General features: G+C 44.6%; 1 protein-coding gene across 1 annotated transcript in view; it reads left to right on the forward strand.

The window, feature by feature from the left end:
- The window catches only part of LOC134225245 (DNA-dependent protein kinase catalytic subunit-like), a 145,291-nt gene that overhangs the window by 90,086 nt on the left and 31,570 nt on the right, over positions 1-23,635 (forward strand). Inside the window, exons 3-7 of the mRNA XM_062705157.1 lie at positions 5,811-7,033; positions 7,096-7,922; positions 12,293-19,251; positions 19,315-19,499; positions 20,724-21,983. Coding sequence (XP_062561141.1) covers positions 5,811-7,033; positions 7,096-7,922; positions 12,293-19,251; positions 19,315-19,499; positions 20,724-21,983 — 10,454 coding nt within the window. The remainder of the gene's footprint in view (positions 1-5,810; positions 7,034-7,095; positions 7,923-12,292; positions 19,252-19,314; positions 19,500-20,723; positions 21,984-23,635) is intronic.

The following is a 23,635-nucleotide window of genomic DNA, read 5'->3' on the forward strand; positions in this document are numbered from 1 at the left end:
CCGATGTAGCCACAAAGGAATCAGATCTGCAGTCGCAGATAGCAACCGTTAGTTGGCGGCCGGATAGATATGATCAGAACCATTCCAATAGAGTGCCATTTACTCCTAACTTGTCTAATTTGGTTTAACTTATGGCAGTGGTTTAACTTATCAAAAGCAGCTGACAGATCTGTGTAGATGACATCTGTTTGAGCTCTTTTCGTCATGCTGTTTGTGATGAAAGATGTAAGGCACAATAAATTAGTACTAGTTGAGCGACCGGCTATGAATCTATGCTGAGTTTCAGACAGATACTGCTTGTTGTGGGAAAGCAGAGGATCCATCACAACGAGTTCGAACAGTTTTGATATTGCACTCAGCGAAGTTATTCCTCGATAATTGTCCACGTAACGTTTGTTCCCTTTCTTGTGCACAGGAAACATTTGTGCAATCTTCCAACATGAAGGAAAGATGCCACTGGATAAGGAAAGCCGAAACAGGAGGAGCAACGGATACTGCAAACTGGAAATGTGTCTTTTCAGGAAATTGGATGGAATACCATCGGGACCAGGTTTGATCGATGACTTTAGTTTTGATGCAGCAGAGGAGACATTTCATCGCTGATGTCGATAACACCTAGTACATGGCCATATAATGGGAACATTGTCTGCTGCGTGATGTACTTCGTTGTCGGTAAGCTTTTAATCGGTAAAAACGTCAGCAAACTTTAGCGAAAACAGTCTGAAGATCTCCTGCAGTGATGATACAGTTTCGCCCTGAAATGTCATAGAAGAAGGGAGGCCAGATTCTTCGCGTTGTTTGTTGACATGATTCCAAAACAGTTTAGGATGCGTTTTGAGATTGGTTTGGATCTTACTTTGAAATCGGGATTAGCATATACGACTGACCCGTTTATAGGTGTTGGTGAGTCTGGCATACTGATCCTTTAAGGAAAACGTGCGGTATTTAGTGTATTTCCTTAAGACAGCTCTCTTGGCAGTTTTAAGTTCTCTTAATTCCCGAGTGTACCAGGACGGATGAGAGCTATTCTTGTGTACTTTTTTGGGAACATGTCGGTCAATAACGTATGCCAAGATATGCGAGAAAGTCGACGCAGCATTTTCGACATTATCGGCAAGTATAGCGTCCCAAGGCATACCAGATAGTACGTCGACAATGCTTTGATGATCGGCTCTCTGAAAGTTGTATGATACGGAAGCGGGAAATACATTGAACTCGTTGGCCAGGCTCACCGGAATTCGGACAACTAAAGGAGGGTGATGAGGGACGAGCTTAACCATGGGAGCTGGAGCTGCGGCGATGAACGGGGCGACATCTTGCTTGCTCACAAAACATAAGTCCAAGCAACGTTGATTCTCATTCGCTACATGATTGATTTGAGATAGCATCGCCGTGCTGTAGTCATCGAGAAGATGCAACGCACCCGAGTGAAATACTGACCGATGTCCATCGGGATAGAGGAAACCATTGTGAGACGGTCTCCACGAAACACCGGAAAGATTAAAGTCGCCAATGACAAGAAGCTCATCTGCCGCTGCCATACCCTCGACTACGGTGTTACCGGAATGGCAGTGGGTATCTAAGTAGTCAACGTCACGTGTTCTATCTGGAGGTATGTACACGGCACAAAGGAAAATGGCGCTCTTCTTCAATTGAATGGATATCCAGACTTGCTCCCAACATTGCCACGTGGAATTTCCAATTAGCCTTGCTTTCAAACCACGCCGTACAGCAATGATGACACCAGTAGATTTCCTACTATTTTCAGGATTTCGGTCACACCGATACGCTTCGTATTCAGTACCAAACACTTGACTCGAGAGTGTGCGATCATCAAGCCAAGTTTCGATCAGGACAATAACATCGTAGCACTGAGCTGATGTTGCTAGACGATAGCTGTCTACTTCTGAGTTGATACCGCCTACGTTTTGGTAGTAAATCAAGAGATCATCGGTGTCGCGATCGATTGACCTGGTTGATGATACTACCGGAGAACTGCTGGAAGTTAGATCCGAATCAGGCAGCGAATGTTCATTGTTGCATAGGTACTTGCCTAGAGTAACGTGCTGGGAGATTTCCAATCCACATCTAAACTCAGGGCCAGGACGACTTGGATGAACGCTGGCAGCAGATGGTGCGACTGAGATAGAGGGATTGGAAGAATCTCCCGAGAAGCTTACTGCGGTGCGTCCTGGACACTCTGCAGAGGCGACTGGCCAGCAAGCGACGACGGGCGAATAGGAGGGCGTGGAGATATGCGAGATACATTGTTCACTAGAATACAGTGCAGCTTTAGGTACAGACCCATTTGAATGTTGTTCATACTTGCCAAACACAGGAGTTCGAAAGACCCCATTTCTAGCCCCAAACGCAGGACCAGGACGACTGATGAACGCTGGCGGGAAATGCTCGACTATGTTGGGGGGATCCGGGGCTTCCTCAATGCTAGCGGCAAGCGTGCGTCCCAGTGATGATACAGAAGAGGCACCAACGGGAGTAATGGGAACCAACGGATCGATGGTCAATGTAGCACACGATAAATCCTGATTGTCTATTGCCTCTATGGGGATGATACTACCGAGAGCGCTGGAATACTGAGATTGTTCAGGTAGAGAAGTGTTACCTTCATGTGTATACTTGCCTGCAAAGGGAGTGCGGAAGACCCCTTCACCGAGCTCAAACACAGGACCGGAACGGCTGAAGATCGCTGGCAGGAATGGCTCGACTGTGATGAGTCGACTAGGGGCTTCCTCAGTACTGATGGCAAGCGTGCGTCCCGGTAGTGAAGATGATGTAGATTCGTTGATATAAGTTAACCTTCTAGATTTATTCCGGATAAGGGTGTCGTAAACTGGGACGAGCCGGCTTCGGGCGAAATCGTGATGGTTGGCGTATTCAGCAGAGGCAAGAACATGTTTTTTGAGCTGTTGTCTTCGAATTCGCGAAATAAAATTCCTTTGAGCCAGGTTTGAGTGTCAAGAGCTGATTCTCGAAACTTGGGGTCGATTCCGATTTTGTAGGAAACGAAGCTCAGACGACTAGTGTCGATGCCTCGTTTTACAAGAGGAATGACTCTAACAGCTTCCTCACACTTTAAACAATCCTTTATTAGTTGTTCGACAGCTTCCAATTTATCGCTTAGATGGATACGAGAAAGGTAAACCCAAAACAATTGAATTGGCGCAGGTACGGTTATTACGCTAGCGTCGGGAACTATTTTTGTCCCACCAAGAAGTGGTTTATGTGACCCTATGTCTTCTTGACGACGTCTTTTGGATGGAGGTTGTCGGGTAGAGCCACTTTGTTGTTGAAGGACCGGAGTAGATGCCGCAATGCGTTTGGTTAGCTGAGCGATTTGTTGACCATGTTGACTACGATACTTTTTCAAAATCATATTTGTTGTAGAAAAAAGTTAAGCATTCAATGATGAAAATGATGACGGTTTGATGATTGTCCGTGCTTCCCGTGTCCCCTTAAGGATAAGCTGTGCTGTAACCAACACGAAAGGAGCGAAAACAAAGCGAGAATCACCATTTTTCTGTGGGGGCGTGTTTGGTGTTTGATAAATTTGTTATCATGGCTTGTTATGATTCGGAACACTTTTTGCCTCTCTTTTATCGCTGTTCGTTTTCTATTGAGAGCGATTTCTGCAAACCCTGCGAATGCTGCGATGCAGCAAAACTGGAATAACAAATATGACAGTTCAACGTTGCTTCCGTATAGGCCTTTTCATGTGACACTGCCGGGCTGCACTTGTTTACAACCGCTGAGCAAACCGTTCAAATCCGACGCTGTCACTTTCATATAAGAACTGTCAATTGACGGTAAAATCAGCTGTTTTCAAACGTCTAGTGAAAAGGCCTATTGAGTTTGGTACCTTTGAAAACGCGAGTGAATTTTGTTTTGGGTTCCGGAAGGATTGTCCTTAAACGTATAGATTGAGCATTTACATTTCGGTAACATCCTATTTCAATTATTTCGATCAGTGACGACAGTGACAATCTTTCTAAGTAGTTTATAAACTCTTCTGGCTTGTGTTATCATCTCTCAGAACCTACATATTCTAGTAAAGCACGTGTGATAGAATAGCTCAACCGCTGACAAACAGATAAACATACACTCGAGAATATTAAAACATTATCATATAGTTGGCCATGTGACCACTCTTGGCGCGCGAAACAGTTTTGCTTGTCGTTTGCTCACTACCAACGCCTGGTTCGCAATTGTCCCATGTTGATGTGAACAATAAATGTCCATGACAAATGTTACATGGGCTATGTCTGTTTGTCAAAGTTCGTATGTGAGTTGATTCAACCTTATGGAGTCAAGGAAACCGTTATTAAATCTTAATAAATATGAGCTAACAAACGTAAATTTTTTGCCAGAGTATGCAGATTTTGCCGAGCTGTGATATTTTATATTTCAGGATATTGTAGTGTGTTGGGCATCAACTTATCTATTTTCTAGGGCGGAGACAATTACCCGTATTCTTGTTTACGTACGAACATACTTTCGAACGGAAGTTGATGCACATTCTTGTTTACGCCAGCAAAATCAAATGGGGAAATGATTTGAACGAGTCGCATTCGATCGAAAGTTTAGTTCGTCCATAAACAATGAATGTTATTTTTTTCAAGCATGTTTGATAATGCGCGAGGTTACTAGACACAGGACAGAACAGACACACACATGCTCAGGCAGGATTTTTGTTGGGCCGCCCTCTTATTCTAATCTATTAGATGTCCTGATGCTGTGGATAACTTTTTGCCCTAATCGGTCAACGTTTGGGCGATACTAAACTGATTTATGGCAGTCGGGCGTACTACGGGCTCCAGAAGAAACGTCGGTCAAAAAAGATTTACACCCGCACCAAATGTGTCATGTACTAGACGCTCATAAGACCGGTAGTTCCTCTATTAGTTTATTTGGAAGGCTCATTTGGAAGGGGTAGTTCCTCTACGAACATGAAAATTGGGCCATGCTCGAGGAGGACTTGCAAGCACTCGAAATATTCAAGAGGCTGGTGCTTAGGACCATTTTTGGCGGTGTGTGGCGGCGAAGGATGAACCACGCGCTCGCTCATAGATCTACGGCGAACCCAGTATCCAGTTATAGCCGGAAGGGTACAATTTGCAGGGCATGTAGCAAGAAAGCCGGACAACAACCCTGCAAAGATGGTGTTTGCTTCCGATCCGCTAGGTATGAGACGGCGTGGAGCGCAACAAGAAAAAAGAAGAAAAAATTCGAAGCTTAAGTTTTACACATTTTTCCTGTTTTTATGCATAAAAGTTAATCATTTGTGAATAAAAAATAGTCATAATTGTGCACAATACTTATTCCTTTTTGAGTCCCATTCTCCCACGAAAGAGCGTACTTTAAAGTCATAATTGAATACTTTTTATAGTCAAAAGAGCATACTTTGTATTTTGTGTGTAAACTTTTTTAGCAGTGTATGGTCCCACTTTTTAAAATACGCATTTGCTCGGAATAAGGCAAAAGAGCATGTGGTCCCTTCTTTCCAGACACGTATTTGCCTGGTTTAAAGCGTTCAATTCGTTGTTTTTTTTATCAATAATCAATACGAAAGAGCAAATAATTTCTTTGCTTACATTTACTAGTGTAATCTGGGAAATGTGAATTCTATGGTATTCTGGAGATTGTGACATTCTGGGTAAGGTTTCTCTGGGGAATGACTTTCTGGGATTAGTGCATTCTAGGGCAATGAATTCTACAGTTCTGGGCAATGGATTTCTGGGGTATGATATACAATCACCAATCATACCATCTTTCGGTTTTGTTTCCCTTTTCAGATGCCCTGGTTCTGTTGGAACGCCACAGTGCCCTGTTTTCGCCGTTTCTCTACGCCGACTATGTGCACTGGCAGAACATTCTAACAACCAAATGGCTACGATCGTCCGTGGACGATCGCAAGGTGGCAATCTATGCGTTGCATTCTTTCCACCGTGAAATCGCCCGCCAGTTGGTGACCCGCGAGGACCTCGACGCATCGGCATCGACCGCGAACGACGGCACTCGTGATGCCCGTATTGCAGTGCTAAGCTACTTCATGAAATACTTCAAGACCGTTCTGATGGCAACCGGTTCGAAACCATACGAGATACGGGTAGCCATCAGAGGATTCGGTTCGATGGCGGCAGCCTGCAGCTGCCTGATGACGGAGGAATACATGAACGAACTACTGCTCTTGGTGATGCAGCGGACGGAATTCGTTTACTTGGTGGAGGAAAAGTCGAATGAACTGTTGGAACATCTGCCGGACTTCGTGCAGGCACTGTCAGATATTATGAGTCACGTGCGCGAATTAACTGGAGTGCAGATCGTTGCGCTTCAGAACATCATCATCGGATTAATCAAAGATTTTCATTATCTGAGCAGTTCGTATCATGAACTAATTGTGAGTTCACTCATGAAGACCTTCGATAACTTGAGCAAACTTGGCGGAGGGGTGCTGGAAAATTTGTTGGAGAAAGTAATTTTGAGAGGAATCATCTGGAGTTGTTCGCATATGCTGGTGGTCGATGTGAATCAGGGCAGAGGACCTGATGAAAACTCTAATTGGAAGGATTACATTACCTACAGAAACTACCTTCCATTGTGGAAAGGATTGCTCACGCCTGGATCAAGTGTACACTCGAATAGAGTCTCGCTGGTGAAGATCGTCTACGCGCAATTGATGAAAACTTTGTTCCTAATTTTGGACAAAATAGATTTGAGTACTCAGAAGCGAACTGTCAAAGATGACACAGGGGAGGATCAGGAAGTGTTCTTCTGCGATCCAAATATCGACCTTTCACCGGTCAAACCGAAAGATTTTCACATCTTTTTCAATTTAGTTGATTTGTACCAGGACTTATTACGATACAACAATAGCGTACGGGACTATTTTGAAGAATGGATTCCGATTTATTTCGACTACATGGTAAAGAAATCCTTGAAGCATCCATTGGTCAGTGGATTAGTAAAACTGATTGATCTCGGAATGTCTACGGCTAACCAACTGCAATACTTTCAAGTACATGCCTAAATTGTTCGTTCAACTGAGATACAGTTAATACTATCATTACACTTTTACAGAGCCAGCAGATTTTTTCCAAAATGTCAACGATCAACCTTTTAGTTTACTACTTGGAGCTTCAGATCGCCAAATCCCGAAATTCTACCGGAGAGTTGCAGCACACTTGCTTGCGATTCATTTTGGGGGCACCCGTGATGTTGCTTGACAGTTTCTTGGACGATTCTCAGGATCTTGTAGAAATTCTGCGCATCGCTTTACAACTGGGAAGGGGAATGCTGAGCTTGGCAAATGTTGCTCTCTCCTGCGTAAGACGTCTGGTGTCGGAAGGATCTCCGATTTCTCCGGAAAACCGTGAGCGCGTTCTCGTGCATGTGCTTCCGTTTCTGGACAGTTATTTACAAACGCGAGACGTGGCTCTACCGCCACCGATCAGTTCTCGCCTGGTAAAGTTCCAACGGAAACGGAGCGTTCACATGACTAGTAGCAAGATAGAAAAAATTAAACTTCAGCACGCCCTGGATGCTTCCGAAAGCGATTTGGTTAAATTTCAGCTGAAAATTTTAGTATTTTTGGGTGATCTTGAACCGACCGTTTGCACCAAAATGATACTTCATGCGGAGTTGGGCGAAACGGCCCAACAACTGCAGGATAGCGAAAAACCTCTGGTTCTGTGGGATCTAGACTCGAATCGAAACATTTCGCTACAGCTGCTGAGTAGAACCGGGATCAGGCCTATTATCAAACTTGACACGATTATTGCCCGTGTTTGCACATTGGCGGTGGGTTCAAGCGATCGGAAAACTAAGGTCGCAGCCTGCGAGCTGCTGCATGCGTTAATACTGTACACCATTGGAATACAGTACCAGGACAAGATGACCAAGTTGTGGTAAGTAAAATTATTGTGATTGATTCTTGTATGTTGTGTACCTACTAGATGAATAGCATTGTCAGCTTTTAGGGTTTAGCATTGATCTAGTTGCGTATAGTTTAACCTTTGAAACTAGTCAAACTAGCATATATTATTGGAAAGATCAACCAGAAAAATTGTTTCATTGTGGATTGGATTTTATTATGGGTTTACGTATTCGCAAATGATTACTGACTGAATATCCGACAAAATACCTACTCGGTCAATAGTAGAGGTGTGCACCGCCGCCAACATTTAGCCTAAGCGCCGCTGAGCATTATCTGTTCATTCATTTCATTTATTTAGTTAACATCTAAACAGATAACATCATCAATTTGACGCCACAATGCACGGTTCGAGGCCGCATCTCTCCATCCTCGGATACGCCCCACGCTCGCCAAGTCGTTTTGCACCTGGTCTACCCATCTCGCTCGCTGCGCTCCGTCTCCGTCTCGTACCTGCCGGATCGGAAGCGAACACCATCTTTGCAGGGTTGCTGTCCGGCATTCTTGCAACATGTCCTGTCCATCGTACCCTTCCGGCTTTAGCTACCTTCTGGATACTGGGTTCGCCGTAGAGTTGGGCGAGCTCATGATTCATTCTTCGCCACCACACACCGTCTTCTTGCACACCGCCAAAGATGGTCCTAAGCACCCGTCTCTCGAATACTCCGAGTGCTTGCAAGTCCTCTTCGAGCATTGTCCATGTTTCATGTCCGTAGAGGACAACCGGTCTTATAAGCGTCTTGTACATGACACACTTGGTGCGGTGGCGAATCTTTTTCGACCGCAGTTTCTTCTGGAGCCCGTAGTAGGCCCGACTTCCACAGATGATGCGCCTTCGTATTTCACGACTAACGTTGTTGTCAGCCGTTAGCAAGGATCCGAGGTAGACGAATTCCTCGACCACCTCGAAGGTATCCCCGTCTATCGTAACACTGCTTCCCAGGCGGGCCCTGTCGCGCTCGGTTCCGCCCACAAGCATGTACTTTGTCTTTGACGCATTCACCACCAGTCCAACTTTTGTTGCTTCACGTTTTAGGCGGGTGTACAGTTCTGCCACCTTTGCAAATGTTCGGCCGACAATGTCCATGTCATCCGCGAAGCAAATAAATTGACTGGATCTGTTGAAAATCGTACCCCGGCTGTTACACCCGGCTCTCCGCATGACACCTTCTAGCGCAATGTTGAACAACAGGCACGAAAGTCCATCACCTTGTCTTAGTCTCCGGCGCGATTCGAGCGAACTGGAGTGTTCGCCTGAGATCTTCACACAGTTTTGCACACCACCCACCGTTGATTTGATCAGTCTGGTAAGCTTCCCAGGGAAGCTGTTCTCGTCCATAATTTTCCATAGCTCTACGCGGTATGCCGTCTTGAAATCAACGAACAGATGGTGCGTTGGGACCTGATATTCACGGCATTTTTGAAGGATTTGCCGTACAGTAAAGATCTGGTCCGTTGTCGAGCGGCCGTCAACGAAGCCGGCTTGATAACTTCCCACGAACTCGTTCACTAATGGTGACAGACGACGGAAGATGATCTGGGATATCACTTTGTAGGCGGTATTAAGGATGGTGATCGCTCTAAAGTTCTCACACTCCAGTTTGTCGCCTTTCTTGTAGATGGGGCATATAACCCCTTCCACTCCTCCGGTAGCTGTTCGGTTTCCCAGATTCTGACTATCAGTTTGTGCAGGCAAATGGCCAGCTTTTCCGGGCCCATCTTGATGAGCTCAGCTCCGATGCCATCCTTACCAGCTGCTTTATTGGTCTTTAGCTGTTGAATGGCTTCCATCGTCCGCTGAACTGACGTAGTAATCTCCTCCGCTGCCTTGACTTTCACTGCCTGTACTCTCAGCGCCATTCAGATGTTCCTCGTAGTGCTGCTTCCACCTTTCGATCACCACACGTTCGTCCGTCAAGATGCTCCCATCCTTATCCCGGCACATTTCGGCTCGCGGCACGAAGCCTTTGCGGGATGCGTTGAGCTTCTGATAGAACTTGCGTGTATCTTGAGAACGGTACAGCTGTTCCATCTCCTCGCACTCCGCTTCTTCCAGGCGGCGTTTCTTCTCCTGAAAAAGGCGGGTCTGCTGTCTCCGCTTCCGTCTATAACGATCCACGTTCTGCCGGGTACCTTGCTGCAGCGCGACCGCCCGCGCTGCGTCTTTCTCCTCCAGAATCTGTCTGCACTCTTCGTCGAACCAATCGTTCCGTCGACTTCGACCCATATACCCGACGTTGTTCTCCGCTGCGTCGTTAATGGCTGCTTTGACTGTATTCCAGCAGTCCTCAAGAGTGGCCCCATCGAGCTCACCCTCTTCCGGCAACGCTGTCTCGAGATGCTGCACGTATGCAGTGGCGACATCAGGTTGCTTCAATCGCTCTAGGTCGTACCGCGGCGGTCGTCGGTACCGAACATTGTTAATGACGGATAGTTTTGGGCGCAGTTTAACCATCACCAGATAGTGGTCAGAGTCGATGTTAGCGCCACGATATGTCCTGACGTCGATAATGTCGGAGAAGTGCCGTCCATCAATCAGAACGTGGAAGATTTGTGATTCTGTCTGCAGTGGTGATCTCCAGGTGTACCGATACGGGAGGCTGTGTTGGAAGTAGGTGCTGCGAATGGCCATATTCTTGGAGGCGGCGAAATCAATTAGTCGTAGGCCGTTTTCGTTCGTCAGCCGGTGAGCGCTGAACTTTCCAATAGTCGGTCTAAACTCCTCCTCTTGGCCAACCTGAGCGTTCAAATCCCCTATGATGATTTTGACGTCGTGGCTTGGGCAGCTGTCGTACTCACGTTCCAGCTGCGCGTAGAATGCGTCCTTATCATCATCAGTGCTTCCGGAGTGTAGGCTATGGACGTTGATTATGCTGAAGTTGAAAAACCGGCCTTTGATCCTCAACCTGCACATTCTTTCATTGATCGGCCACCACCCGATCACGCGCCTTTGCATATCGGCCATCACTATGAAAGCTGTTCCCAGCTCGTGTGTGTTGCCGCAGCTCTGGTAGATGGTATGATTACCTCTAAACGTTCGCACCATTGATCCTTTCCAACAAACCTCCTGCTGCGCTACGATGCCGAATCCACGGTCCTTGAGCACATCGGCGAGTATGCGTGTGCTCCCGATGAAGTTGAGAGATTTGCAGTTCCACGAACCGAGTTTCCAATCGCTAGTCCCTTTTCGTCGCAGTGGTCTTCGCCGATGGTTCCGGTCCATACTCTCTTGTTGATTGTTCGTTGCTTATGATTTTTTAAAGGCTGGCTTGCAGGGCCTGACACCAAACCCCCTAAATTTCCGGAGGACCATTCCTCCTTATTTCCGGTGGACCATGGTGCACAGTTTCACTTAGGGTCCCTCGATGTCACTCGGACGATGATCAGCCGCCCCTAACATGGAGAACAGACGCTGTTGTGAGCCGATCCTGACATGGAGAACAGACGCTCAATAAGATTTGCACCTCCGGAGAGGAGCAAACCCCCCTTCCCTGTCAACATACGACCATAGTTCCCACCGGGGTTGGTTACCCGATCTTCCCTAAGGTTGCTCGTATCCCGGCCAGCACCGCGGGGAGGTAGGGATAGGAGTTGCTGGGTAAGAGGCTAAGGACCGCGAGATGGGGTCTATTTTATTCCTTCAGGTACGCGAAGTACCAATGGTACGCTTTACCCAGCATTTGCCGTGCCCAGCATTTCAAACATAGCGCATTGAAAACATGCAGTCATGTATTTATTCGTATTGATTCTTTCCGAAATTCTCTTCAGAAGCCTTAAGGAGGACCATATCCAGTTATAAGTCGTAACGACAAGCACTTCGAAGTTGTTGTTTCTGAAAAAAAAAACAAATTGTGTCAGTAGATAGACTTAAACCTGCTTTCATGTGCGATCAACAAATCGAAGATCATCCAGAGAATGATAGAAGAACAGTCGTTACCCAATCCGGTCACCGCGTCTGGTTTTTGGTGTAACGGGGGAAGGGAGCGCATATGGGGTATTATTTGTGATCATCCCTAACGCTTCGTTGAGCACCTTGTGTCGAGCGGTGTGGAGAGCACCAGTGTAGAATTTGACAGCGTCAGTGTAAGCCTCGTGACGCGAGTAAAGAAAATACAATTTGTACGAGAGAAGTAATAAATATATTTTAGTAAACGTATCCGGTTTGTTTCGTTTCCAATCGCTTCCGTCCACCACAGAATTTATCCGAACTATTTTTTGTGAACATTTTAATAAATTTCCCGTTGAAATTCCGAAAAATCTACCGTCAAGAAATTTTCCGTTGAAACCATAGCAGTAATATTCGTAAAACCCTTGCCTATCTCTCTTCTTTTACGAATGCTTCAGGACAAAATTGTGTAACCACTTGTTGCAGCTCGCCACCGACACGGACATCGCCGTTTGCCAAATGTTCGAACCGCTGCTGTTCCAGATCATCCACTACCTAACACAGCCATCAAAGATCGGCCTCAAGGGAACGGAGATCCTGGCCAGCTGTCTGATGGAATCCATATCGCATCCGACGGACACCAGCGTCCGGGATCTAGCCGCCCGATGTATTCGGGAATTCCTGGTTTGGACCGTTCGACAGACACCAGTCAACCAGCGCAGTGCTCTATCATCTTCGTCCAGTGCGAACCTTTCGGTCATGCTCGAGAAGCTGCGCACATTCAGCTTGGACTCGAACCCAAACCGTCGTCTGGGTGCAGCTCTGGCTTTTAACAACATCTACCGAATTCTGCGTGAAGACGAATCCCAAATTGAACGCTGTTGGTTCGATCTGTTCTATGTGTTCTGTATGAACTTTGTGATGACGGAAGACTTTGATAGCTCGACGACCAACTTGGAGCAGGTATCGGCTGCTATTGACCATTTGGTGCGGGTGCTGGTGGTGAGGAAAGATTTGTTCAACCGAGAGAGCAGTGTGAGGATCGTTCCAAGAGTGTTCGGAGGTAGTTTACTGAAGGATTTGATTCTATGGTTGTTCGGACAATGCAGCTGCCGGGAGTCCAGTTATCGACACAAATGTATGGAAGTATTTTTGAAATTAGCGACTTTGATCGATGGCTGTCGGTCCGGAGCAGACTTTGTGGGGAAATATCTTAGCGACCAGCAGATTTTGGATGTCTGCGATCACGAGGCCACGATGCATGGGATTCGAAATTCTGTTAATTTGCAGTTCATTTCGGAAAAGAAGCTTCCCATAATTGTAAATGTTTATCTTTGGTTGGAACATTTCGCTTCCAGCTTGGATATGTACTTCTGGCTGATTAAAAACTCCTTGTTGCGAAATGCTGAGGAATTATTGGAATCATCCAACCTCTTTACATCAGTGGCATATTTTCTAGCAAGCGTATCAAAGGTATCGATGTTTGAGCTCATGACAACAATTCGGCCCAATATCGTAGAGGATAGCCACGCTAGCATTGAATTCCGCGTGTGCACCGATAAGATAATCAAATTCAACCTGCTGAAATGTACAATCACCGTTCGAATAGTGGACCTGTTGTGTCTTGTGTTGCCGCTCAGTTGCTGCAGAAGTATTCCGGACACATTTTGGGATTCAATGGAGGTATCGCAGTTTATAGTGGATCTCGTATTTGAGCCGCAAAAGATGGGCTTCGACTTCAAATCGTGTCGCGAAACAATAGAAAATCTCCCTAAGCGGGTAATGGGTCTCCTGGATAAAGTAGAAATGTTCGAAAACCTACGATTCAAGGAAACTACGTATCGGAAATTGTCGGAGAAACTAAGTGATTCCATGAAGGATTTGTCGGATCGTATTGAAGACTTGATCAACTCTGAAACAATAGGATTGGAAGACAGCAACTGGGCAAAGGGAATGTTGATGATGGCACAGCGATATACAATAATTTTCAAGCGTTATTTCAGTTCCCGAACAATAGAGTTTTTGGAGGCAGCGTCGAATGAAATCCTACACAACGTATTCAACGGTCTGAAGAAGAAACGTTCAGATGAGCTGTTTTTGTTAGAATTGACACCATCGGTGAAGAGATTTCTCTCTAGTGTCTTGTTAATTGCCTTACACCTGAAATCGACAGGAACAATGGAACTGCTGGTGGAGTTTATGCTCAACAGCCAGAAACTACGGATGTTCCAGCAGTCTTCAAGGTCGGTTATTTTACATGGCGAACACTTTGTCAACACATTCGAGGAAGTAATATTTGAGTATGTCATACAGCATTTCCCGGAGAGCTTGATCTCCATTTTTGATCGTCTGAATATCGACAACTTTCCAGTAGTATTGAAGTGGGTATGTAACTGCTTGGAGTTTATATATCAGAAAAAACGTTCCGAGATCTCCTCAGTGAAACCTATTAGTGATTTTTTGCTGTGTAAATGGAGTACTATCTGTAACATTGCTTCGGAAACGGAAAATAAGTTCGGTTCGACGGATCTACGATTGATCGAGTTCATGTCCAACTTGGCTATGGTGAGTCCATTTGCGCTCAATGATATCGGACGCAAGGCAGTTGGGTTCGAGAATTGGCTGCTGACTTTGATTTCAAATGCACAGAATTCGCTGGATTTGAAAGCTAAAGCAATGTTTTTGTTACCGGCCTTAGTGGGAGAATCGGACTTCGATAAATCTACCGTAGCGGAAGCTTTGCAGAAGATGCAGAATCAACACTTTCCTTTACGTTCCTTGGAATTCGTGGCTAATAGCGCCGAACGGGTTAGCTTTGAAAATTGCCTCACGGCTCTTCTGGATGCCATGGTAGCTTCCAGATCTCCTGTGCTGTTGAAAGCTGTTATCGATGCAACAGCCGCTGACCCAGAGCACATAGCCGAGCACAAAATCCGCAATGCCTTTGAAAAGTACATGAGCAGCCAAAATAATAACCAACAGTGTTACAACTTGAAACAAATATTCGCCAAATTCCGTGAAGAAACACTGGAACCCAATATCCGCATAACGATGCTAAAGCGATACTTGATTACTGCGTTACCAGTATGCAATTTGGAGACAATCTACACGTTCTATAAACTGTACATAAAAACTATTAACGACATGATTCGTAGCAACTACGGTCAGTTTGGATCCGGTTGGGAAGCTGAACATGCATTAGTGAATCGCCTCGGAGGCTACCAGTTGATTGAACTGTATGCAGCAATTGTCCCGCGACAGTATCTGTTAACGGATAACTGTATCGTGGCTAAAGCTCTATACGGCGAGGATGGCAATATTCCGGGTAACCGATTGATAACCGATTTGACAAAGAAAGCATATGCAGCTAGATCAGAAGTGTTCCTAACTCCGGATTCACCAACAGCGGAGTTATTCAGGAAATACCAATGCGCAGCGTATCGGGCCCTGGCTGCTATTATCAGCAATACGAAGGATGATCTTCAACTCTACAACGTATTGCTGTTCAGGGAAAACTCCGACAAGAATGAATTTATCTGGAGGAAACTTGTCAACTGCACCGATGCTCACATGTACGATAGCTTTAGCCAAGAACTGGAGGAGTATCCTAAAATCAGAGACAAAATAGTTTCGATTCAACGATTGAGTTCCGCCTCGACACAGTCCAGCGGTAATCGCTTCAAATACATTCAAATGACCAGCGTATTCGAATCATCGCTGAGTCAGGATGTTACCAAGTTGGATTTGAATTACTCTGTCGTGCGAACTACGCAGGAAATGGCCGTCCGAGCGGCTGAAGAATTCGATGCTTTGAAGCAAAAACAAGCTACCGTTTCATTGGAGCGTTCGAAAATCAACGATCAAGAAGTGATGGCAACGATTTGTGCCGTAATCCAGCATATGCATGAAAACAAAATTACACCGCTTGTTGAAGGGATCAATGCTGCGCCACCGCCTTGGATCAAATTCCTTGCGGCATCGCTGCGAGATCAGCAGCAGCACAAGAATGTACGTCTGTTTTTGGCAAAGGTCATCGATAACTGCCGAACATGGCTGAAACCGTACGCTACGACGCTAATTCCCCCATTGATGCAGATGATCGTCGACGAGTGCATCGCTTCCCAATTGAACACCCTTGTGACGGATTTGATCGCATTAATTTTGGAGTGGAGTGATCAAGGATATCAACCGGCTAGCCTAGACGAAATCAGTCTGGCAACAGGACTGGTGAAGTTCGTAATGCGAAACTGTTTCCATGAAAGGCGTGAAGTATTTCGGCTGAATTTGGAACTGGTCAAGAGAATGATCGAACAATGGAAGACAGTTGTCAGCGTGCCGGTCCAGCTGCTCTATGACATGATAGGACCGACCCAGGATCCGGAATCGGTGCAAAACATTGGAGGCTTGCAGTTGAACGCTATCGTAATGGCAAATGGATTAGTGCCGTGGACGGAAACCTCCAAATTTGATTTTATTCGGGCAATATTTAGATGCCTGGATTCGGAAAAGGCAGCAGTCTATCGACCGGCTTCCGAACTCTTGGGAATGTGCTTAAGTAATTTATATCCTGGAGGAGAAGAGCAGGAAGATGAAAGATATCAGAACGAATTCTTGGCAAAACTAATAGCAATGCGAAAACGACAAGAAAAGAAGTTTTTCGACATTATCTACGGAATTCATAAATCATTCCCTTCAATTGTGGACTCATTCCTTGCTGTTGTTACAAATGCTATTCCCAGTACCAATGGAGCTCCTAAGAAGATTCTACTTGAAATGTTACTCTCCCGTATTGAAATCTTTAAAGAGCAAGTACACCGGGAATTGTTGTCTTTGGATTTAAAAGGAATGTTGAAGGATCGACAATATCAACTGCTGGCTTTGCATTTGATTAACAAATCATTGTCCCTAATGTCGAATGAAAATCTGGAGAATCTGCTTGAAAACGTAGCCTCATTGGCAAGCATTGACCGTCCAGAAGTGCGCGACATTGTGTACGAGATCCTCATATTTCTCCAAGAGAACTCCTTGGAAGCGCTATCAACCGGCAGTCGACAAAAACTTAAACGAGCATTACTGGCGGGGCTTAGTGATTCTGAACAGACAATTCAAAACCGCATTTTTGATTTCTGGACAAATGAAACCCGTTTTCCAACGGAAATCGACAGCCGTTTCCGGTGCGTCCTTTCGGACCTATACGATCCATCTAAAGAGGCAGACTATCTCGGTTATGCCACACAGATTTTACTCGATTCAGCCGTTAAAAACCCGGAGTCCAAACGCAGAATTTTCCAACACGAGTATGAAGTCGACGTCAAGCTCAAAGAATACGCCATCGACACCCGTTGGAGGCAGCGAAATTCATTCGCATCGGCGCCATTATTTGTCGAGTCCCAACAGCGTCTTTTCACGGCTGGTGATGGTTCCCAGATGGAGCGACTGATCAAAGCCACCCAGTTCAATGCGGAGGGAGTTCTATTCGAACCCACTTTAGATCCAAGTCTTATAACCCAACCGGCCACCAGTTTTACGCTTCCCACACAACACTCCCTAATGTTCGAAATAAATCCACCGGTTTTGGATCGAAGATCGAGGCGAACTACTGCACCACAAAGTGCGCCGGCTACCGTAAAATCCTATGACAGTCTTCGGAAAAGAATCCTTAAAGACAAAGATAGATCAGCACGGAATCAAGCGCTGAGAGCCATCGAGCGATATAGCTATGAAACCGTACGGAAAGCGGAAAGTCATAAGATGAAGCAAGGCGAGGTAGTTCTATACCGTCGGTACCGAATTGGCGATTTTCCTGATTTACTCATTAACAGTTTAGCACTGTTGATGCCATTACAAGCTCTTTGCAGACGAGATCCTCAATTGGCACGACAGGTATTCGTTGCTATATTTTCCGGAATACTGGACGAATGGGAGCAGACCGAGCAAGACCCGCACGAAGCGATCAGCGCTATCAATGCGTCCATTCAGAATATTTTTACTGAAACCAAGAGTTGTGATCCGAACTTTTTCGGTGCACTGATTGAAGTCGCCATGATGCGTCCGAAGTTATTCGACTTACCCGCTGAAAGCGTAGCGACTGTTGCTGTAGGAGCCAACATGATGACCATGGGAGTACTGTATTTGGAAAGCAAGTTGCATGAGTATGACTTCCCGGACCAATCGATCAGCTCGCGATCGTCGTCCGTTACTCTTGAGGCTCTTCACTGGATCAAGCTGGCTGAACTGAATCATTCGCTGAACGAGTATGACATTCTTGGCGACATATTCTCAGACAAAATGGATAGTGATCCAAGGCTGCGAGAAGCGATCGAACTGGAGAGCAGTGGAAACTTCTACAAAGCACGAGAACTTTACCATCAAATGATACGTGACAATCAGACGCGAGTTGCCGAGCAGAATTTCTGCTACCAGTCGTATTTCAACTGCTTCGCTCAGATGGGAATGTGGGAAGACTTGGTACCGATTCTGGAACGCCAAGTCGACGGAAATTCGGAGGAGTTTTGGACCGACGAATGGAACTTGGAAAACATTCTGCCCAAATATGTCCATTCCAACGCGCGTTTGAACCTAGCAGGTGATGAACGCGGTCGTGCTTTTATAGAACTGTTGGAAGCCTGGATGCGTGTTCCCGATCGGATGGATTACATCAAATCGAACTTCGGGGAGGAAATATCAATGCTGCAGATTGCCAGCGGTGAATATTCCAGAGCAAAGATGTATTCGAATCAAGTAATGCGACAATTTTTGGAGGAATGGAGTTATTTGGATGTGCTTTCGGATAAAATACGGGTGCAAAAATTGCTGACCATTCGAAAAGTGTCAGAGATTTATTCATTTAGCAGTATATTAAACGACCGGATGGAGGAAAATCAGCTGCAAAAACTTGTTTCCAATTGGAAAAGTTCCTTTCCGACGGCTTCAGATTCCCCAATGATTTGGGACACTTTGCTGGTTTATCGTAAGTTCGTGTTGAACAAGTTGGAAACTCTATTGGAGACAACTGCTGACGATCGTTTGCACCAGACCGATTTTGTGAAAAAATTAACGGACGCAGTTTTCGAAACAGAGCTGAGACTGTTGGATGCTTCATTTGCGCAAAATAATTATCGTTTCGCGAAGAAAATAATGAAGCGTCTGGAGATGGTAGCGGACGAGCAAAGCGAACGCGGTTACCGGTGGAGAATTGCTCAGCTCAAGTTACGGCGGATTGGCGAAGTGGAAACGGGAGGAGTCTCGGCAGCAAGTTTCCAACGATTGGACCGCATCTGGCAGCGATTGAAAGCAGTCGTGCAGGAGACCGATTTGGAGCGCTACAGAGTGGTGAAGGTGACCGGATTACACGAGCTGTTCCAAATGACGGAAACATTAAGGGAAATCGTTCACAATAATCCGCAGTTGGATCAAGGTAATATCTCTACTTTTGTTGAACATTTCATAAACATTTATAAGGAAATTTTAATATTTGCAGGATCGATGGCAGTTGAATTTGTTGCGCATTCTCGGCAAAGTTTGCAGAAATCCATTGAAGTGCTGAGTGAAGAATTTTTTGAGGATAGTACCGTTGGATCGAAGGATATGGCGCTGCTGGCCGATTGTCATTTCAAAATGGCGCAGTTTTGCTATGAACAACTTGAAAGGGAAGTTTTAGGAGAAGTAAGTATGATAACTCCCATGAAGTCCAAGCAGAATAATATTTTTGTTGAGAATTGAAAAAAAAATCCTAACAGTATTTGAAACGATGTACCAACTAATAAGCGGCGGTACCTCGTTTGGCATAATGACCATTTTGCATAATTTGTATGCGGTGTCAAATTGAAGGCCGTTTGGCATAATTCATATCAGTTGATCAATTAATGATAATTTGGCATAATTCACATCATATTTGTGTTGCCATATTACGGTAGAGCGCCCATAATTCGCCTCCGCTGATGCTAAGTAGACTTTAAAGATTTTAAAATTGTACGACAATTTGCGGTACAAATTCCGTTGTAATCCATTTCTTGGTGTACAAAGAAGCCAAAACATCTCGTTTTGCCTTAGACCGGGCAAATACGAGCAGTTAAAGAAAGCAAAATAACACATTTTGCCTTATACCAGACCAACGCGTACACCATAAAGCGGTACAAAGACAAAATTGTGAATATATCCTGCTGAAAACGTATTTCTCCCAATTCACTTCATTACTTTATCGTTTTTACTGCCTATAATTTACCCTTCTTTGAAACATGAGCAGTTCTTTGTTTATTTCAATAGATTTTCGAACCGATTATTTGTTAAATGCCATGATAGCAAAGCTTTTATTAATTTTCCTGTAATTCACCCTTCTTTATTGTATATGCAGTTCTTTGACTTTTAGCTTTTCATTTAATCATTGACGCAAGAAGGCTTAAGTGTTTTCAAGATTAGATTAACGACTTTAAATATGGTATTGCATATGAAATATGCCGAACGGCAATTAATTTGGAATCATATGTAAATTATGCCAAATGGCCTTTATGCCAAACGGCCTTCAATTTGACATCGCATACACATTATGCCAAACAGCCCTTATGCCAAATGGCCTTCAATTTAACACCGCATAAAAATTATACCAAATGTCTATTATGTCAAACGGCGTTATACCAATTGGCATTATGCCAAACGGGGTACCGTCCTAATAACCAACAGTTTTTAAGAACACCTGTTTATTTTTTTTTTTTGTAAAAACGAGTTACACAATTAAAACAGGGGTGGCATTGTGCATCTCGACTCGAAACGAGCTAATCATGTAAGCTGTCGAAAGGAGATGCGTAATGAGGCCCCAGGTTTTTCCATTTCCGGAACACACATTAAATCCAACGACGAGTAGATTATGTTATTTTTCGTGCTTACTTACAGACGCTTGACCTTGAACGCCAACTGGTAAACGCCCTTCTGTGTTCAATGCAGTACGGTTCAAAGCCAGCCCGACAGTTGTTCCCCTGCTTGTTACAGCTGCCCTACCTACAGGACGGCACCCTACATGCCTCCTTTATAGACGCCAGCAGCACCGTTCCCGAGTGGATGTTCTTACGTTGGATTCCACAAATTCTATCCTTCGTCGATTTCTCACAGGAATCCTTCCTGGAAAGCATATTGACTCGTATTGCTACTAACTATCCGATGGCATTATACTATCCTGCCAAAATGAACTTCCAAAGATATCACGCCCGGACAGGCTCCATTAGTCCATTTGCCAGCAGATTTATGCAACTGCTCGACATCCCAAATCTGGATCACTTTGTAACTGAACTCTCTCAAGTTGTAATTCCTTCAATGAAAGTTAACAAAGCAATAATCGATTTACGTATGGCACATTATGAGTCGAACGAAGAATACCAGAAGCTCGTTAATGATCTGGCAAATGAAGCCTTCCCGGAAGATTCCCCTAATTTGGGTAGAGAACACCAGAAACTGATTCCACTGAAAGGCGAGTGGCTAAAGCTACTAGAACTTGATTTGAACCAAACCGAAGAAATACACAGATGTTTGAATGCCCTTAAAGAGAAGATTACCCGACTGATTCCGAAACAGACTACTCTAGAGTTGAACAACTATTCTCCATGGTTGGCAGGGTACCATTTCAGCCAGCGGGAAGAGATGTTGGAGCTGCCTGGCCAGTACAATGTGGATTACAAGCCCAATGTTTGCAACCACGTTAAAATCGTTAAAGTTTGCACCGAGCTGGAGCTGTACATAACGCTTCGGAATCCGATCCGGATCCGAATCAACGGAAGTGACGGGAAGGCATACGATTTCCTGGTGAAATATGGTGAAGATTTACGCCAGGACCAACGTATTCAGCAGCTGTTGGGAACCATCTCGAATCAGTTGGCGCTGGATCGCCAGTGCAAAGAACATCAGCTGTCAGTGCGAACCTATGAGGTGGTTCCGATCAGGGCGGACTTCGGTATTATTGGATGGCTGTCGAACACTTCGTCGATAAAAAGAATAGCCGTGCGGTCGATGATTCGATTCAATCCGGACGGGGATGTTACAGGGGCGATCAGCAGCGAATATAATCGGTTTTTGTTGGAGGCGAGCGGACTGTCCGGTGATCAACTGCCTCCATTGTCCAAATTGTATGGAAAAGTCGCTGCCGTGAGCACTCCAGAAAGGGTACGTATAATTTATAAACCGATTCAATTTCATAACTATGATATGATCGGGGTTCTGCTAAATCGCACCAAAATTTATTTCGACCCATATAAAATAATTTCTCGTGCTTAGTGTCATAGGGAGGTTATTGCAATTTGAGTTTCTCGTGTCGAGCAAAGTCTGATATCATTATTATTTATTTATTTAGCTTACATCTAAACAGATAACACTGAATCAACAATTTGACTCCACAATACACGGTTCGATATCCCGCATATCTCTATCCTCTAATGCGCCCCATGCAGAGTTGCTTTCCCGCATTCTTACAACATGCCCTACCCATCGTACCCTTCCGACTTTAGTTACCTTCTGGACAGAGATGCATTCTGAACACGAGAACGCGTGTTCGTGTTCGAAACATTCTGAACACAGCACACTGTTCAAGAGCACTAACCTATCCTTGGAAAACAAATTCAAGCAACGGAATGCTACACATGTTTCGTGGGCATCTAACGGATAGAAATCATGCATGCTCCCTATGTTTTTGCATAGTTCCATAGTTCGTTACCATGATCGGGATAAGGCGATAGGCGGCATAAAGATGGTGATCGCTTAGAAGATCTCACACTCCAGCTTGTCACCTTTCTTGTAGATGGGCCATTACTTCCACTGTTCAGTTTCCTAGATTCTGGCTATCAGTTTGTGCAGGCAAGTGGCCAGCTTTTCCGGGCCCATCTTGATGAGCTCAGCTCCGATGCCATCCTTATCAGCTGCTTTATTGGTCTTTAGCTGTTGGATGGCATCCTTAACTTCCCTTAAGGTGATCATCTCTCAGTCATCTCCTCCGCTGCCCTTACTGATAACGTAAATAGAGCAAATTGAAAACATATTTTGATGTCGACATCAAATTGAAATCATGATTTGTTTTCAAATTCTAATTTTCGTGATTGAATAAATCTTTTGATTTCATTTTGCTGTAGATTTCTGAATTGTGTGATATCAAACTGATTACTAATTTTGTTGACGAAAACCAACATCAAAATTAGTTTTCAATTTGATTTTATCGTCAGCAAGAAAAGTCGATTTGATGCCGCAATAAGATTTTTCTGCTATAGATTTTGATCTTTTAACCGTTAAAACGACCAGGAGGAAATCAACCGATTTCACAAAACAAAATTAGTTAAGATACAGTTGAAATATGAAATTTATCATATTTATAACATAACAAATCATCTATACAATGTTTTTGCCTTTCTCGTACAACAAAGTTGTACCAGAAAGGCTTTCATTTCACTCCCAAAACGTACTTTTTATAGAGCGCTTGTAGACCCATAGTATTATATACCATTCGATTCAGCTAGACAAACTGAGCAAATGTCTGTCTGTCCGTGTGTGTGTCCGTGTGTGTGTGTGTGCGTATGTGTGTGCACATTGAAACATTAGCCAATTTTTCTAGTACTAAACCTGAATTGATTTTGCTACAACAAGTTGCATTCGATGGGGAATGTTTTCTTCTTGTTCACTATTGAGTTTCATAATGATGGCACTTCTCAAAAAATAGTAAATATTCAAAGAGTTATGAGACATCATTATTTCGTAACAAATAAGCTATCGATTTTCTAGGTTATGTTCTCCCAAGACACAATTTATTCGAAACCGGCACACTGACAGCA

Source organism: Armigeres subalbatus, chromosome 3, assembly GCF_024139115.2.
Source record: "Armigeres subalbatus isolate Guangzhou_Male chromosome 3, GZ_Asu_2, whole genome shotgun sequence".
Classification (NCBI taxonomy): Eukaryota; Metazoa; Arthropoda; class Insecta; order Diptera; family Culicidae; genus Armigeres; species Armigeres subalbatus.